The sequence below is a fragment of the Lampetra planeri genome, chromosome 28, assembly GCF_965212315.1.
Source record: "Lampetra planeri chromosome 28, kcLamPlan1.2.h2, whole genome shotgun sequence".
NCBI classification, from domain to species: Eukaryota; Metazoa; Chordata; class Hyperoartia; order Petromyzontiformes; family Petromyzontidae; genus Lampetra; species Lampetra planeri.
This window is the reverse complement of record NC_136134.1, coordinates 9,055,578-9,074,349: the sequence shown is the minus strand read 5'-3', so window position 1 is coordinate 9,074,349 and position 18,772 is coordinate 9,055,578. Positions and strand designations below refer to the sequence as shown.

Here is an 18,772-nt window from a genome sequence, read left to right as displayed (position 1 = left end):
TCCACTGTTTATCTTAAATGTTTTTTGCTAATGACACAGCCTTGCATAGCAACTACGGATACCATTTGTGAAGTGTTTACGAAAGCCAATAGGCCACTTCTTGCTCAACCCTGGTCAGCATTATACCAGCCCGTCTCTCTGTTAGTCCGTCCATTCATTGAAAAGGACCCTTTGCATATTTCCAATAAAATTACAGCCCCTTAACCAACTGCTATAAAACTTACTGCACCGCTTGACAATTCAGCTCGCCAGATCTTTGGTAGTCTTTTTTTGGGGGCAAAATTGGAAACAAAACGCTTGAAAGACAAAAGCATGTGTGCCTTAGAAGAACGCGCGTGTAAACTCGCGTGCGGCTAATAAAACGGAAGCTTTTCTTAGTGCGCTGGCTTGCTAGTTTGTAACAAAGATAGGCCCCTCAAGCGCTGTGGACTTGCGTACAGCTACTGTAAGCGTTGTTTGGCCTGGTTTTAGCGCAATTAGCCTACAGTTAAAATTCCACGCCCGCTGGCAAGCCACTGCTGGAATCTTCATCTGTTTTGCATTCCGCGCGTGGATAAGGAGGCGAGCTGTAAGGTGTGTTCGGTGAGAATCGTTTTTCTTCACCCATTTTGGTGCTTTGACGAAATTTCCTTTTTTATTTCTCCCCAACAGACGACCGCTTTTGTATGGGTGTAGCGATGACCTTGTTCATCGGATGCACATCCTTGATTCTAGATTTGATGCTTTCGTGACTGCAAGGATTCATACTCTTAGTTTTTCGGTAAAGTCACGTAGGTAAAAAAATGAAATTAAAATTAATAAAATAATAAAAATCACGACGTTTCAGAGGCAACACAAGTCTCCGTCATCAGGTGGGACCGTCACAGCCAGATTTGCTGTATCACTTGTATCACTTGATACAGCAAATCTGGCTGTCACGGTCCCACCTGATGACGGAGACTTGTGTTGCCTCTGGAACGTCGTGATTTTTATTTTATTTGTATTAATTTTAATTTCATTTTTTACCTACGTGACTTTTCCGAAAAAACTAAGAGTATACACATCCTTGCTTGAACTCGCGATACGCGCATCAAATTGTGGGCATCGGTCAATGTTTTTCGATTCGTACGTACCGTATTCGATGGGGTTCACGTCACCCACTGCAGCCACTAGAGCTCGCTATATTCACTGCCCATGTTCTAAGGGGAATCTGTTCTTCAATCGAATTGCAACTTGACAATTCAGTAGGGGATGGTTCGGTGTATTTTTACACCCCCAATAGTCTGTCATAACAAAACACGTTGAAACTGTAGTCCGTAATGGCTATAGGATATTTATATTCCGTAGCTCTAAACATGTTTTTAAGGTGACTTCATAGGCTATAATGAGTGATGAGGAAACACAAACTGTGGGGCTGTAATTTATCTAAGTCGGGTAAAATGATTCTGCGCCTTTAAATGTTTTTCCCTTCTCCCCCCTGACAAAATCGGACCAAAAATGGAAGTTTTTGTTTTTGACAGATGGTACCCATAGTTGACGCTTGGCCAAGGTGTTGTAACTGAGAATGTAAATGCGGCATCCCAATTTTGGGCATGCCGAGTCCACAGTCACTAATGTCAAACAAGAGGTCACACCGCTTGCTCACTTTGCCCATGGTGGATGAGATTACAAAAGGAGGGCCCCCTTTGCGAAAACATAATTTAGCAAAAATCCAACTGTAAACAAAGCCAAAGATGGACCACCTACATGTAAACGGTGCGCTCCCGTTGAGATATTCCGCTGAAAAAGGATTTTCGTGATACATTGAATCATGTTGATTCTGTAGCTCTCTTTATCGCAGTTGTTGAGCACAGACGCAAAGACTCCATGCCAAGCGGTCAGCAACACAGAGCATCGGTAATGGGATCATAGATATGAGTTGATGCTCTTCTTGAATTGAGCATGGTTATGAGAACTTGGGACACGAGGCGACGGGGGTGGGGTGGGGGGAGTGAATTCCAAATTCGAGCATTGCAGGGAAAGAAGCGGGTGGAGAGATGTGGTTTGACCTCCTCTTTAACCAGACTAAACAATCAGTCTGGTGAAGCAGCAGATCTAGAAATTTCCCAATGTTTCGATGGGCGGGGGGGGTGTCCCGTAATGTCAACCCTTTTCAATATCTCAAGTATGGGGCCAAATAATGCCCCCCCCCACTTCCCCTGCATCCCCACCACCGGGTCTGGTGGGGAAATCAACAATTGAGGTTCATGGGAAACGGTCACCATGATGGTATTAATTCTAGATTTGAAGCTTTCGTGACTGCAAGGATTCATACTCCTAGGTTTTTTCGGTAAAGTCACGTATGTAAAAATAAATATATAATACAAATAGATAATCAAAATAATAGAAATAATAAAAAAATTAAATCACGACGTTTCGGAGGCAACACAAGCTTCCTTCATCAGGTGTAAAAAGGCACAGCAAAATAACTGTACAGTTATTTGTTATTGTTACAGTTATTTTGCTGTGCCTTTTTACACCTGATGAAGGAAGCTTGTGTTGCCTCCGAAACGTCGTGATTAATTATTTTATTTCTATTATTATTTCTATTATTTTTTATTTATTTTTACCTACGTGACTTTACCGAAAAAACCTAAGAGTACCATGATGGTAGTGGCGATAGTCGTGTGATAAGGAGGAGACTGACCACCAGTGAGGTGAGTGAGTGACTGGAGTGAATTAATACATATATCGAACCGTTTGTACGAATCGGGGGCTTTCGAGTTTCTAGGTATTGTATGTATTTGGGTGTTGGGACCGCGAATCACCGCATTTCATTGAATCATTAGGAAGGAATGGTTTGGTTGGGGGGGGTAAATCATTACCCACATCGTGCTGTCCGTTATTCTTTCGTGCTTCATCGAATTCACTAAAATTTAAACCAAAGTAGCCATCTTGAACAATGTTACGTCTTCTACCTCTTTGCGGTGGCTACGCATATTATAGCAGCTGTTCTGGCCAGACTTTCGCTCTTGCTAGTAGAGAAACGTCGCTTCCTTTTTTGAGACCGTAGGTCCACATCCTGGCCAGAGTCGATTGGGCTCTGCTCAATGCTTATTTCTTCAGGGTCGATAAAATGAGTACCACCCATTGGCTGCTTAACCCCAGCATTGGAAGTTGGCAGTAGTCGTCTGGTAGAGAAACTGGACCCTACCATAGGACTGTGGAATTTCCACTATTGGCTCCGTGACCATCAAGAGAGATGCGTAATGGCCAGCACTTTTGGGCCATGTGGACATTTGTCTTTTTTTGTTTACCCAATTGCTTTATTTGATCTCTTATTTACTTGGGCTCAAGAAACTATCAGGTGAAGTGCCAGAATGCATGAATGCAACTTTTCCAAGAAAAACATTGGTCCCCCCCCCTCTCCACCACTGTTTGTTTACAGAAAATTCCACACCTTAAAAGGCGGCATTTGCGAAATGGCAGTCGTGATTTGAGAAGGCTGTCGTGGGCCCGCGTCTGGTTGACAGCCGGGTTTCCTTGCATTCTCATGTGTGTGGGTCTGACTGGTTGATCCAATTGCCCCTTGGGGAAATGTTTACAAAAGTTGTTCATTCTGGTAAAGCGTAAATGTGGCCACTTGAAATAAGTAGACTGGGGAGATACGGAAAGATAAAATGTGAATTCTCATAAGCCAAATGGTGGAATATGTACATACTGTCTGTGTGTGTGTGGTACTGACCGCCAGTGTTTATCACTCAAATCGATATTTATTTACACATTACTTCAGCTTAAGTACAACAGGGGTAACGATTAGGACCAATATTTGCATCGGTGGCATAACTGCGTTATCACAAAACCCAACATTCAACAAAATTGATCAGCGGAAAGGCAACCATCCATTAATTCGTCTGTCGGCTCCGAGTTCGGAGGTCAAACGGGTCAGCGTATGCCAGCGCTCCCTCTCGGTACAAGATGCTCTTGCGATGTCCCACGTCCCCCACCCACACTGAGCATGGTCTGCCCCTCGATGCCATCCCACACCGCCACGTTCGTCTTTGGCTTCCGCTTTGCCCCTCCTGCCTTGGGTTTTCACGTGAAGACGAGTGCATAACAAAAACAGACCATCCTCCTCACTGGATGCAAAAAGCATTCCAGACGGAATGGCAGCCGCCCGCCCCCCCCACGTGTCTTTTAAAATGCATTCCGAAAGGCAGTGAGGCCCCCCCCCTACCACATCCACTCCCGCTTCAAAAACATACCGCTGTCGGTTGCAGGAAATGCTTTGGTGGCAGGAGCCGACTTTTTAAGGTGCCGTTTGTCGGTTTTGCATTTTTTGTTTCACACACACGCTTCACCCCAAAGATTGCGTTTCACATACACGTGGGCAGGCGCTTAAATATGGGAAGAAAGTATCTTTTCGAGATATTTAATTTTTTTTTACAGAACTTTGCGTGCGAGTGGTTTTCTCTTTGCTCGTGCTGCTGCAGTGAGTGGCTATAAAAGGAAATAATTTAAAGGCCCCCCCCTCCCCCACACTTTCCACATCAGCAGTGTGCTTGTGATAAAGCTTTTGACTCATCGTCTGAGCTCCGGCGTGAATGGGAGTCTCTGTTCGAATGCTTGGCCCAGATATGGGTGAAAAAAATGTAAGCCTTATTTAGTAATGCAATACACTTGAAAGGAGCGAGGCATGCGATAATGCATGGAAATGAGACCGGGCGACTTGTAGAAAACAACAGCCATTGATCTCAATTGAAGGTGTCATGTTATAGATCTGCCCTGGCTTTCTTGCAGTTATTAGTAAAAGTGAAAAAGCATTTTGTAAAGTAATAATAACAATCGTGGTTTTTTTTAACTCGGGAAAGCCTTCTTGAGTGTCTCTGTTTGCCGCTTCGGTATGTTTGACCAGTTGTGTCAATGACCGTTTGCATGTGGGAAGACATTTTGAGTAAACCCACCATGCACACAATGGGGGTGACACTCAAAGTTGCGTACAAATGTATTAAACATGGTTGTATGGCCATTTTATGGCCACCTTGTAGCCCAAGCCTAACAAATGCCTGGTATTTCCAGACAGTTTCCCATTCAAGTACAGCAACTATCCAGGCTGAATCTTGCTAGAATTAAGATATCCGATTTGATCAAGCGTACAGGGATTGCTTTGTCCGTAGGCACGTGAATGAGTAAGTTATTCTATATGAAGTGATGGCACTTGATCTAAGCGGAACCGCTGAGTTAAATTATGTAGACCATCGCTAATTCAGCGCTGTTGGCTGTAGTCTGTCATCGGAGCTCGGTTTGTTTATGAACGTTAAGTGTACGGGACTTCAAAATATTGCTGCTGCGCACGTACACACATGGGCTTGTAACGTCACACACAATGACCAGGCACCGATTTCAGCCGGGCGTGGTGGTGCGCGCTTCTTAGCCGGCGTTTTGGAAACGGGGGTTAGTGGATCATACGGAGGTGAGACAGCGGATGGCAGTTCAACAAGCAGATCCGTGAACCGTCATGTGGGTGGCCCTTTGAGCGTGATGCTCTGAAATGCACGAGTTGTTTTCTCCAGGTACTCCAGCTTCCTCCTGAAATGCAAAACGTTCCTCCCAAGTATAAGCTGCCATACTTCCTAATGCAGGAACCCCCCCCCCCCTGAAAAAGTTTAGGGACTCGGTGATGTCCCAAATAAACAGATGACATAATTTCAAATTTTCTTGCTGTGGTTTTCACACCTGATGATGATTTCTTGAGTTGCAATCAAAACGTCGTGAGAATTTTATTGTTTTTATTTTTTTATTTCCCTTCTACGTGACTTTACCGAAAGAACCAAGAAAATGACATAATTCTTATGATTAACATAGGCAGGACCTGGGAGGTGTACGTATACTGCACCAAGCTTAAGCTGCGTTTGTTTCTTCATCTCTGCTGTTAATACTCTGCAGCAATTCAACATGACCAGGTGTTAGTTGGACCATTACATCGAAGGACAGTGAGAGGCTGCTGCAGCAGCTTGGTGAGGCCTTCATCATCCAACAGCGGATTGGCCGTGGCTGAAGACGATGATTATGAGAGCAGTGCGCAAACCCAATATGCCACCACTCCCCACTGTCGCATGCTCGCACGTTAACACACACACGTGCATACGCACGCACGCCTGTGTCTGTGCACTCACGCAGTTTTGACAGCCACTCCCCCCGCTGCCGCCTCCTCCTCGCTGCTCCTGCCCAGCAACTTTCCTGTGCCTTGCAGTCTCCCCGTATGCCCTTATTAGGACATTGCGAAGGGATCTTAGGGGCCTTGTGGTGGCAGGCTTTAGGGTGGAGGCAGCTCCGGGTGTGTTTGTGTGCGTGCGTGTGCACAGGAATTTTTCTTTTCTTAACCCAAATCGTTTTATCTTAATGGCGCTGGTTATATATTTTTTGTTAAAGGTTGTCGTTGAAGGGTCTCGCACCTCCATGTTGTCGTCTGCAAAACCAGGCATTAATGTTTGACTGTTAAAAGCAAGTGACCTGTCGCATTATGCGATTTTATCACTTCAAATACCTTAACTTCAGATAACATTGTCCATTTTTATCAAATGGCATTTCACCGACTGCCCGGTCGGTTGGCTGTAGCGTACAAGCCCCAGTTAAAAAAATATTCTTTGCCATCATCGCCAATCAACAAACTTGGTGAAGGTCAAGAGGTCATCGTGGCTGATCACATTGTTTCCAGCATCCCTCACCATCGCTTCCTTTTGCTAGATCTCAAAGTTGTTGCAAAAGTCAACACCTGACTTCTAAGTTCTTCTCTTCAAAGTCTCATCACCACCACCACCATCATCTGGCTTTAGATTTTTCCCATTGTTACAGTTGACATGCCTTTCAAGGACCACTCACAGATGCTGACGGCTGGCTGTGTTGCCACTTAATGGACACAAACACTGCCTTACGATTTAAACATGTGATATACAATGAGCCCATGTGTTGGGTTATGGATAATCTTCTGAAGTTTCCTTTCACTCTTTAATGGGTGCTTATTAAATTCCTGGATTTGTTTTAAAGGAAATGTGACTAGGCTGGTTACGGAGATGAATAAATAAAAGTTTAAAGCTTTTAATTCTCTGAAAGTAAAACATTTTGCATATTTGATTGCGAGTGTTGTTATTAAGCTAAATAATAACGATTTATAAAAATGTGTACAGCCCATTGGTAAAACAGTGCTGGTTAAATGCCATGTCAGTCATGGGGGTTGTTAGATCATGCTTCACCCTGCTGGTCACTGGGGATTTGTGAAAGTGTTAGGGGTACTGGGAACCAATTTCAGAGATCACTGGAGACTAATATTCGCTGTGATGTGGACTCAAACTTGGATCAGCAGTTTAAAGGTTGTTGTTCGACTCTCCAACCGGTGAATAGCGCCATATTAAAATTTGTGAATATACTTTTTCAAAATTATTTTAATAACAGTATCACTAGATGAGAGTCCGTTAGATAACAATTTCTCGATGTAAAGCTTTCGTGACTGCAGGGATTCATCTTCTTGGTTCTTTCGGTAAAGTCACGTAGACTTTACCGAAAGAACCAAGAAGATAACATTTTCTCGTTTTAAATATTGTATGATATTTATCACTAAGAGTAACACGGGAGAATATCAGTCTGGAGACTATAGCATACACATGCTACGTGTAGATGGGTGACCTTCTTGGCTGCGAAAGTAAAGGCCTGCTGGCTACTTGGAGCGGAAGTTTCTCTTCCCAAGGGAGACCTGGCGAACGTAGGTGTGCAGCAAATGGAACATTCCAGTGTGGGGGAAAAAAAAACGTAATACACTGTTTCATTAGTTTCACGCAACTGTAATTCTAAATGGTGCCTTTACAGTTTGACATTAAACATTATGTCAAAATGCATTACGACACAATGATGCTGAAAACGACAGCGAGGAAAAATGATGAAGGTGATGATAATTATAGTAATCATAATAACGTTGCCGCTAGCAAATTCCTCCGGCTGCGTCGTCGTCCATGCGTTCGTTCAGAAATACCGTGCCAAGCCCTCCTGTGAGCTCACTTGTGCTTCCCTCCACCACACACACGCACACACGCACCACTGCCACCGCCACTGCCACAACCACAACAACCACCAGCACCGCCACCCCCATCCCCCACAACCCCTCACCCACACCCTGCTGGATCCAGCTGCCCCCACTCGCCTGAGCTCACTTTTCCGTGCGATCCTCGGAGCGAGTGGCCGACGCAGAGTAGGCGTCCCCCGTCTTTGTAAGCGAGCGCTGGGTGCCACCGAAGCAGCGCGGCCGTCGGCTCCAAGAGGAGTTTCTCCGTCTCAGGTATTGGAAGCTTTTGTTGGTGCAGAGACCGCCTCTACTCGTCTGTCTGTCCATGCGTCCTTCCTTCCTTCCTTACCCCCCTTCACTACAACTAGTCCCCCTTTCAAGCTCTGTAACTCGACTTTTGGGGTGAGCTACGATGTGATGTGATATTGGTGGGGCCCAGTTTGTGAAAATAGTACTGTGAGTCCAAGAGGCCTGTAACAATTCTTCGATTGAAGTGTGTTCCCATGCTCGCTTTTCATAATGCATTTAAACACGAGTGTGAGAATAGCTTGTGGTATTTCTAATGCGAGGCAAATGGTATGCAGTGTTTTGCCTTTCGGCTTAGAGGCTGCGGAATGGATAAGACCGTGAATGGGCAAAACAAGAGGGCAGATGATAACACACGACAGTACTGTGTAAATTATATACACAGCACAGACGAGCCAGTACAGAAGACGGTGAAATGTGAAACACAGTAACAACGACAGTACACACTTAGAAAGCAGCCGGGTCACAGACCAGACGAGAAACAACATCGCCTATAGACGAGACATTCCAAAGGAGGAAAAAAACGGAATTGATTCTTGGATCGAATCGTAACCATGAAATTGTGAGAGTGTGGGAGTTGTGGGGGGGGTCAGGGGTGGGCGCAGTGAATTTTCACTTGCACAGTGAGAAGATGGCATGCGATTGAACCAAACTTCCCATAATCACAAACGTTCTATAAATAAGCAATGAAGTATCTGTCACTGGGGGAGCAGCATTTGCGCTCACACAAGAAGCCTGCATTGCTCCGCTGCCCATCAGTTTGGAAATGCAATAGGCCAGGGTCTGCGCACGTCTGCACGTGTCTGTGTGTGAGACTCATCTCACTTAGTAGTAGGAGGAGGGGGTGGAGGGGAACGGAGCAGATGTGGGCCCCAAGGAAGTTGCAAGTGGCCCAAGGGCAAGACGAAGTGGAGAGGGCTCTGCAAATGGGAGCTGTGGGAGCCCCCAGAGATGTAAACACAGAGGGAGCAAACACATGTAGAGACAAGACACGGTGTGAGAGGAGACGCAATGAGAAGGACATGGAGCGAGAGCCGGAGGCATAGAGACTCGGGCAGCCGCAGAGACGGACAGATGCAGACATAGAGGGAAACAGAAATACATGAAGACAGACATAGACCTAAAGATCGGTAGACAAAGTTCCCCACTGTATAACTTTTCTATGCTGTTGGGGCAAGTGTTGTTAGCAAGCATACACAAAGACAGACACAGTTTGAGAGAGGGGAACAGATGTATCGAGGCAGACAGACGCACATGGAAGAGCCACAGAGGCAGACAAATACACAGATACAGACACACAGGCGTAGTGGCAGACATAAACACAAATACAGACACAGAATCTGACACATGGCCCTCCAATACAGCACCAGCCCATCCCCCCCCACCTTTCCTTTGGCCCCCGAGTACTTGCGGTGCCTGAATTCATACTGCGCGACCACCCTCGCTTAAGTTGGAACTTATCTTTTATTCAACTTTATTTAGGAGTGCAGCATTGAACAACGGGCTCGTGTTCAGCTGGGCTACAATCTGCACGCTTTAACTATTCTGCCGGTGGAATAGAGAGAGCCCTGTGTGTGCGCGTGTGTGTGCGGCTTTGCTTTAATGCTCCGAGGAAAGTTATTGTGTCTTCAAACAAAATGGTCGTAAAGAATGTGACTGTGCCTGCAGGACTGTACGTAACAAGCAATGCCTTACACAGCAGCAGCAGCAGGAGCAGCCCGTGGCCCCCCTCCCTGTGCCCAATGCTGTCCCGTCTCCTTAGCCGCTGTGTGTCAGAGCCTCCGCTATTAATTGTGGATTCCAAAACTGGAAATTTCTTGAGATGCGTTCTTTTTCGGGGTGCATTCCTATCGAACTGTCAGACCAATCTCCTTCATCTTCTCTCATGGGTCTCACCCGAATGCAAACAAATCTAGTGCAATTGTGTTGCGCGGATTAAAGCTGTTGGAAGACGATTCAAACCGTTAAGTGAAGTAAACTTGTGCCGGACATGTCACACTTGCGAATATGCATGCCCAAAGAGAAATGGGCTCGTGTGCAGGTGTTTGGTGAATTGGTTATACTGCGGGGAGACCTTCATCCAGCAGTGGATTGACCATGGCTAGCTGCTGCTACTGATGATGATGGTGGTGGCTGATAATGATGAACTATCGCATGGTACAAGGGCTTCATGTTGTGGATAATTGCGGGTAAACACATGGCAAAAGAATGTGCAGTGGGAGGTTTTTTTTTAACAACACATTAATGCTAAGTTTAAACCGAGTCGTGATCTCTAACCGGGGATGCCTTTACAAGTGCTGCGTTGTTGCTTGCCATGGCAAGTTTTGCAAGCAGCCACACAGGGCTTCCTATATATGGTCTGGCTGTGTTGCCGGACACAGTAAATATATGTGCGTATGTCACATCCGTCACGAATGCTTTACCCCGCTCGTGTTTTCCCCGGATATGCATAATAAATACACAGACGAGTCCTCTGTTTCACGACGACAAAGCAAAGATAACGTTTCCCTTTCTAACCCGCTATGGGCTGCGTAGAACCAATGATTTGCGGTAGGTGCAGTAGGTCCGTGGATCAAATTGCTCTTATATTTTTTAGTTTCCGAGACGCCATAATCGGGGAATTGAAAGGGTTTATTCTCTTGCAACGCTGTTTAAATATTTATTATCTGGCTTGCCTCGCATGCAAGTAGGTCAGCTTGCTAGCCGGTGTCCAGTTTTCTATCCATGGGAGGGTGTCGCGTTGCATTCTGTGATTTGGTTTTAACGGGCTGTTGCCTGCATGTGAAATGCATCTTATACATGTACTCTTAGTTCTTTCGGTAAAGTCATGTAGGTAAAAAAATTAAATTAAAATTAATAAAAATATGATTAATAAAATATTATTAATTTTAATTTCATTTTTTTTACCTACGTGACTTTACCGAAAGAACTAAGAGTATGAATCATTGCAGTCACGAAAGCTTCAAATCTAGAATGAAATGCATCTGTTTAACCTACCAGGTTTGTGATGAATAATTTCACCCCTGCAAAGTGCTGGTTATTCAAATTAAAGATATATTAGAGAATTTATATTTGGATGCATAGATATGTTATGCATCCTTCCAGAAATACTTAATAATATTTTTAGACTGCATTGGCAGCGGGTACACAAGCACAAATAACAAAAACGGTTTTTACGTGCATCAATAACACTGCCTTTATAAATAAAAAATATATCCAGCAATATTCCGATTTACGTCGGGGATGCGTTCCTGAAAGGTGCAACGTCAAATTTCGAAATGACGTCAATCAAAGCGATTCACAGGGGTGGTAGGTGGAGGCGAAGGCTGAGAGGCGATGGATACGAGAAAGGACAGACGATGATGCTGTCAGCGACGCGGGTGTGGGGGTTGAGGCGACGCAAATCGGGCAGTGGTGTTAATAAAGCGACGACCTATTTTCGAAACGACGTAGAAGGGGGAGACGTCAATCGGCATATGACTGTAATCGGTTGTTTTAGGCAGCGGCCCTTATCTGCTTTAAAGGTCACCATTTGGCCTGGCTCACTGATCGTACACCCCCACTATTGCCTGAAACGTCGCCAATTATATGTATTGTTTTCGCTTAAAGCAGTGTTATTGATGAATGTTAGTTTGAGCTGTGAACATTATAGTTCCTTTTGTATGAACGAATTTAGGTCTCGGTCATTATGTTTAAATTGAGATGAGTTACTCGGTTATTTGGCAATTGGTTGATAAAGAATTGAAAAATATATTCCTTTTTACTTTATAATTGTAAGCTTGTAAAAAAAACGTAGTCACCTTAGCACCGACGCCAGTATTGGCCACTTAGTTACTTGGCTTATTTGAATATAACCAGGGCATTTTGTTGAACTAAAATCCGAATGATTTCTCCTACTTTCTTAACGGAATCTCAGTGATCTTTTACGGTTTCTTCTCACTGCTCGTTTTGTAAAGAAAGAACACCCGTTATGGTGGTGTCGCCTTAACGGCCCTCGCGAGCCCCCTCATTTCCTTAGAAATCGTTGGTGAGTGATCTACGTTGTGAAATCTGGTGACGGCACGCTCTAGGAATGTCGGTCAGAGCTACAGTTCACCTCTGACATGGTTAGAATACAGCCGCTCGGCATTGTTGGAGCCATTGTGACTGCACTGCGAGCATTTCCTGCAGAGGGCGGGGGTGGGTGTCATATGAAAACCGCCCTGTCGTCAAGTGTGGCAGCAGTGTGCCTGTCGTTAGCCAACTTATGATCCCACTTGCTTGGGTTTGATTCCTGGCCAGCTACATTATTCTGCAATTATATTCTTGGTTCTTTCGGTAAAGTCGCGTAGAAGGGAAATAATAATATAATAAAAATTTAACCTAATAAGATAGAATTATTACGACGTTTCGACCACAACGCACGCAGCCGTCCTCATGTGGCCGAAACGTCGTGAGAATTTTATCTTATTATGTTGTATTTTTGTTATTTTATTATTTCCCTTCTACGAAAGAACCAAGAATATGAATCCATGCAGTCACGAAAGCTTTAAATCGAAATATTCTGCAATTAGTATTCAAATTTTTGTCCACGAGAAGTTTGGCAGACCCCTTGAGATTCATTTTATTCTTCACAACGCACGGTCGTTTTTAACTGTCCATTACACAACTTTGCAGATTAGTGAATGCAAAAAAGTTATTTGCTTTTATGGATGTTTTGTGAATCAAATATCACAGTACTTTTAGAGAAGTTTTTATTGAGATTAAAAGACATGTTGATGCATAATGTCCCGGCATAACATGGTCTGCAGGTCAAAGGTTGGGGCTGCTTTTGTAGAAAACCTGACCCATGGACTTAAATTATAATTTAGTTTTTTTTATAAATTGCCTCTGTTGTATCTCGATTGTGCTGTCGGGATGATGTCATAAGATAAAAAAATTAATTTAGATCTCATTTCAGAGCAGTGCATCACTTCGTGTTAAAGAAGGGCATTTCAGAGAGCTACCTATGAGGTCAAGTCACTAGCAGCACTTTCCCACCCACTATGCAAATGAAATTGTTCATCGCATGACCGTCAAATTCGATACTTGATTATCAGAGCTGGAATTTAGCCAAATTAAGTGCAGAACCAAGTTTAATGTAATGCTTTTTACGTAGGCATTGGTGGCCATCCTTACTTAGACCATCAACTCGCTACACTTGAGAACCCGATGTAATCACAGGTGGCTGCCTGGATTCAAACCCAGAATCTGAGCGATTTGCAGCTCTGCATTTTGACCTCTATACTCTTTGGTTCTTTCAGACTGCCTCCGCAGCAGACCATGCTTTCCCACCTGATGACGGACGCTTGTGTTGCACCCGAAACGTCGTGATTTATTTTATACCTATAGTGACTTTACCGAAAGAACCAAAGAGTATGGATTCCTGCAGTCACGAAAGCTTCAAATCAAGATTCTGACCTCTATTCCACTTCTTGTTATTAAATGTTGGCGATGAAATGCATATATTATGGCCCATAATATGACAAGACAGCACACAACTAAAAGCTAACAATTGTGTACTGACTGGGAAATGTCACTGTGTGGTGCCCGGGCCTGTGAGGCCACGGTGGGATGTCTACTGTTGTGTGTACACCCCGGACACGGGGTGTAGTACGAGCCCTAGTGGGGGCTTGGGTGAGCACTGGTTAAGCGTGGTGGCACCACGCACAGCTCCCGTTGAGAGAGCTGAGAGAGTGTCAGCCAGCTGGGGTTACGTTGGGGGCATGACACTCTGGCTGACCTGGGGACATGTGACCGGATGATACTGGAGGGGGGCCACTGTTGGAGGGGACCAATGGGTGGTCACATGGTCCGGGGGGAACTGTCGAGAACCTTTGGGCAAGGGCGAGAGAGATCGAGAAGGTGGGCGGGGCGAGAGGCGGAGCCAGCCCCAGCCCGGCCCGATATAAGGGGGGGACCCTGTGAGGGGCTCGGGGCTTTTACTGTTGGAGAGGCAGGAGATCCACGTCAAGCTTGAAGAAGCATCCAGCCACGTGGTCCGGGACCCAGCTTGTGGGCCGGACCGGGATAGCGGAACCGTGTCTAGTTCCGCCGTAGCGTTGTTAGTTGGGTGGTCACCACCCGAGAGTGTTGTGTTAATAGCCTGGAGTATGTTGTGCTAATAGTTTTATAAAACGTGTTGCTCCCTAAGACAACGTCCACGACTCGGTTGGACTCGCTACAATTGTACTGGTTTGGCTGGGATAGTCCCGGTGGCATTTATATAAATAAATAAAAATCTTACTTTTGCTCATGGATGCAAAGGGCAAGGCTACCTTAGCAGTGGGTGGAGCTGGCAGTCGAGTAGGTGGGGCCTATGAGCAGTGGGCAGGGCCAACAATTATAAGGATAGAAGGCACTCGGTGTGAGTGGAGGTAGCGATTGAGTGGGCGTGGTTATTGAAAAAGTGGGCGGCGCTGCTCGAGGGAGGGGCTACCAACTCCCCATGTGTCCTGGTTGAGCTTCCCTTAAAATTGATAGCTTTACATACGACAGGTTTGTACTAAGTGATTCCTGTATTTGGAGCCGCTTTCTGAGGCTTTGCATGCCGAGCGAGAGAAATGGGAATAACCCGATCGGGTATGGAATTCCCTGCGTGTGCGTTGTTTGAAAGCTCTCTTTCTCTTCCCCGTCAAACCCTATTTACCGTGCCATGGTTAACTGGCAGCCTGCCCCATTGTTGCGAAAGTGAGCCATGCACGTGTTTTATTTTATCTGCAGATAGATGTCCTCGATTAGCTGCCCGCACCTCCGATCAGCTCTGTTGGCAATGTACGACGCGAAAGAAGTTCAACAAACATGTACATACATTTCAAACGGATGAGCTATTTTCCTTGGCTCACAAAGTGGGGCACACACTCGGACAGTCGCGCCAGCGCATGTCGTCGGCCCTCTTCACACGTCTTGTGTTTCTTCTCCCCGTCGCCCGGGTTTATTTCCGTCGAGGCCGGCATGTGTGTGCACGCGTGCGTGTGCTCGTGTTGTTGATGTGCCACGCCATCACATCCACAGCCCTTAAAGAGCCACCGTCACCGCGTTCTATATTTAATAGGGCATCGTTCTGTCGGAGTTGCGCACACACACACGTGTGTGTGTGTATGAGGGGGTTGTGTTTAACGCTGGGTTGAATCGGCCGGTACTTGGTGCCTCGCCTGGCGTCCAGGGCAACACAGGTTTGTGTTGGATACCGATCAGGACTTTGTACGGCCCTGAGCTCCATAGAACAGCGCCGCTAAAGGACGTTTTAAACGAAAAATTTAGAAAAAATTTAAGCAAGCGATGCCGTGACTGTGGCTACTTTGTATAGGAGGTGTCGTGCGGTGAATAACAACTGAAAATAATTGTCGGCAAGAAGATAAACGAGGAAGTTTGCTCGTTCGGCAGCGGTGCCAACAAAGCAAGAGGAACTCAGAAAATCAAAGCAGGGACAATGGATTGTTTACAAATCTCTTGAAATGTACGTTTCTTCTTAAGCATCAACCAATTACAGGAACCGTCGCAGGCGTGGGGTTCTTTTTCCGCCTGCCAACGCGTTTCCTAAAGATTCTTCATTTGCTTGATCTTCCTTCTCGATTTCACCGAAGAGAATTTGTCAGGAAGCGCCAGGCTCGCATCGCTTCCCCCCCCCCCCCTTGTCTGCTTTCTGAGTTTACTTGAACCGCCTTTTGGAGATACTTTCCTGAGTTACGAGAAACTTAAATATTAAAAAAAAACGGGGCCAGGAAAAATATTGGCCCCAACGGCAACGGTGAAGGGGCGGCCAATGAGAATGCAAGGCGGCAGCAGGAAGTACGAGAGACTGTACCATTATTATGCAGGTATGTGATTTCTATCGCAGACAAAACCATTTATGAGGGCAGTTGGGGCGGGATTTTTTTTTTTGGCGCCCAATGGCACACGAATGCTTTACAATTCGTTAACGTGGAGGAGAATGGTTGGCGGATCGCGCAGAGAGAGTTCTTTGCCGAATGTAGTGATACGTGCACATAATAAATTGACCTTTTTAATATGAAGGTTATGCAACTTGCATGAACAACGGCGCGATATAAGACTAATCGTTAGAATTAATATCCATTCGTATGCGTGTAGTTTCTGCGAGTTTTCTGGTTTCCTTCCACATGGAGGCTGTGATGAAGGCACTGTGCATAACATATTCGCCCACAGGGCAATGTAACATGTGGAAGGCAGTGGAACGAGTAGGTTGCTTTACCTATCAATTTGAGGTTGAGTAGTGTTCTTGTGTTTGAATGCGTTTTCTCCCAAACACGAAAAACACTCAATAATTAGCCATACAATCCAAGAGAGGTCCTTAACCGAAGATTGGGTTTTACTGCCAATGACATGCCATGTTTTCTATTGCAAATCGTGTAAAAGGTCACTTATGCTCTGGAACTCGTACACGAGCCAGAGCGTCGCGTCATGCCCATGAACGGCACCGGAGCGTAATACCACAGATTTTTCTCCTGAAGGCACTTTCATATCTCTCTCTCTCGTGCAATGATAGGCACCCTGCTGTATCGCACATGGCTGCCAGCATTTGAACCCAGGATCTCTGTGGTCCGACTCGTTGCTCTAACATGGCCATGGTGAAGCTGCAAAGCCACGCACACCACTTTTGATATTTAACCATCGGTAGGTTTAATATGGCGATGTTGCCGTTGTGCAATGGTTTATCGCACTCGCCACTGGATTTGCAATTGAGAGTTTGAAACTGTGGTTGTGCCCATTTACACTGCTGGGTCGGACAAACGCAGGAGGAATTTAAGAAATGTGCCCGTTGTGGTGGAGTTACGTGCTTGTATGTCTCACCTCCTACAAGACGTCTAGCCAGTGTGGAAGAGTAGGCCTAATTTTCTCTACAGAGGTCCTCGAGAGCTTCCTCGATAGGAGGGACCTTCTACCACCAAGCACTGGCATGAGCAAGGCATTTCTGGACTGCATCTTTTTACCTTTGACTTTTCACACATACTTTATTGTTCTTTCCCTTGCAGGTGATTATCCGCCACCCCCACCCCCTCCTCCTCCAGAGGAACCAAGCTACCGATCGGAAGCGCTAGCTGGGAACTACCCTCCGCCACCGCCGCCACCTCCGCCACTCCCCGGTGCCTTCGCCACCCTTCCCGGGAGGGCCAACCCGTGGACTGACAGCATGCAGGTCGGTGCCACCCCACCGCCCGTTGCGGCAAAGGCCCCATCCGCAAAGTGGTGCCAACTTTCGATTTAAAGCTTTCGTGACTGCAGGGATTCATCTTCTTGGTTCTTTCGGTAAAGTTACGTAGAAGGAAAATAATAAAAATAAAACATAATAAAATAATTATCACGACGTTTCGGCCACAACGCAAGCAGCCGTCTTCAGACCTGTTCTCTCCACCTGAAGACGGCTGCTTGCGTTGTGGCCGAAACGTCGTGAGAATTATTTTATTATGTTTAATTTGTATTATTTTATTATTTTCCTTCTACGTGATGACTTTACCGAAAGAACCAAGAAGATGGTGCCAACTTTTTGTACTCGTTAGGGGGAGCTGTCTGCCTCCTGTAGGGGAAGACAGGGGAATGAAGGGGTGTGGAGGTTAGAGGGCGTGATGCATTGTGTTTCGCGGTGATGTTAAAGTCGTAATAAACGGCATCTCACATTTGTAGAGCAGTTTTGTTGGCATGACCACTGGTGTAAGAAATGAGAAGGGGGGGGGGGCGGGGGAGCTCCCTGTGAAGCCCAGCATGTTGGGCCCCTCTGCCTGGCCCAGAGGTCGCAAACGGGTTTTGATTCCTTACCCGTACCCGTACCCGGCCGCACCAGGGTCGCAAATGGGTACACGTACCCGGCCGGGTACGGGTACCCGTTCCCTACCCGTACCCTACCCGAAATGAGTGACAAACGTCATCTGGTCCAACCCATGTGAGACTAAGGAAAGCTGTCTCGGGTGTGGACCAATCAACTTCAAGGACAGTGCACATTATCAGAGTTATGTCTTTTGTTTGTATTATGACTGCAGGTATTGCGGTCTATGCAAACATGACTCCTTGTAAAAAGGTGTCAGTTTTGTTGCCAGATAGAAGGGTAAAAAAACAATTATCATATTTTTACTGGCAAATGAGGTTCCCATAGGTTATTCACCAGTGACTCACGGCCTACCCGTACCCGGCCGCACCAGGGTCGCAAACGGCTACCCTTACCCGGCCGGGTACGGGTAGCCGGGTATCGGGTAGCCGGGTATCGGGTAGGGTACGGGTATCGGGTACCCGGTTGCGACCTCTGGCCTGGCCTGTGGACTCCGGTGCAGTTGCACTGCCTGCATTGCACACTCACTAACGGTAGCCTCTCTACTCCCTCCCACCCCTCCCCCACTGTGTTGCTACCTATGGCCAAATCTCAAACATCTGATGAGCAGTAATCTGCAAGACCCATTATAAAAACGATAAATGTAATTTTCT

The 18,772-nt window shown here is 46.0% G+C and overlaps 1 protein-coding gene across 4 annotated transcripts in view; it reads left to right on the top strand.

Annotated features, from left to right (window-relative positions):
• Positions 1-18,772, top strand: part of LOC144728400 (lipoma-preferred partner homolog) — a 59,083-nt gene that overhangs the window by 18,136 nt on the left and 22,175 nt on the right. For 3 of the 4 annotated variants that reach the window (XM_078607807.1, XM_078607806.1, XM_078607808.1), the window contains exon 3: positions 17,332-17,495. In XM_078607807.1, coding sequence (XP_078463933.1) covers positions 17,332-17,495 — 164 coding nt within the window. Of the gene's footprint in view, positions 1-8,121; positions 8,288-17,331; positions 17,496-18,772 lie in introns of those variants that run through there. The other variant, XM_078607809.1, reaches the window with a different exon arrangement.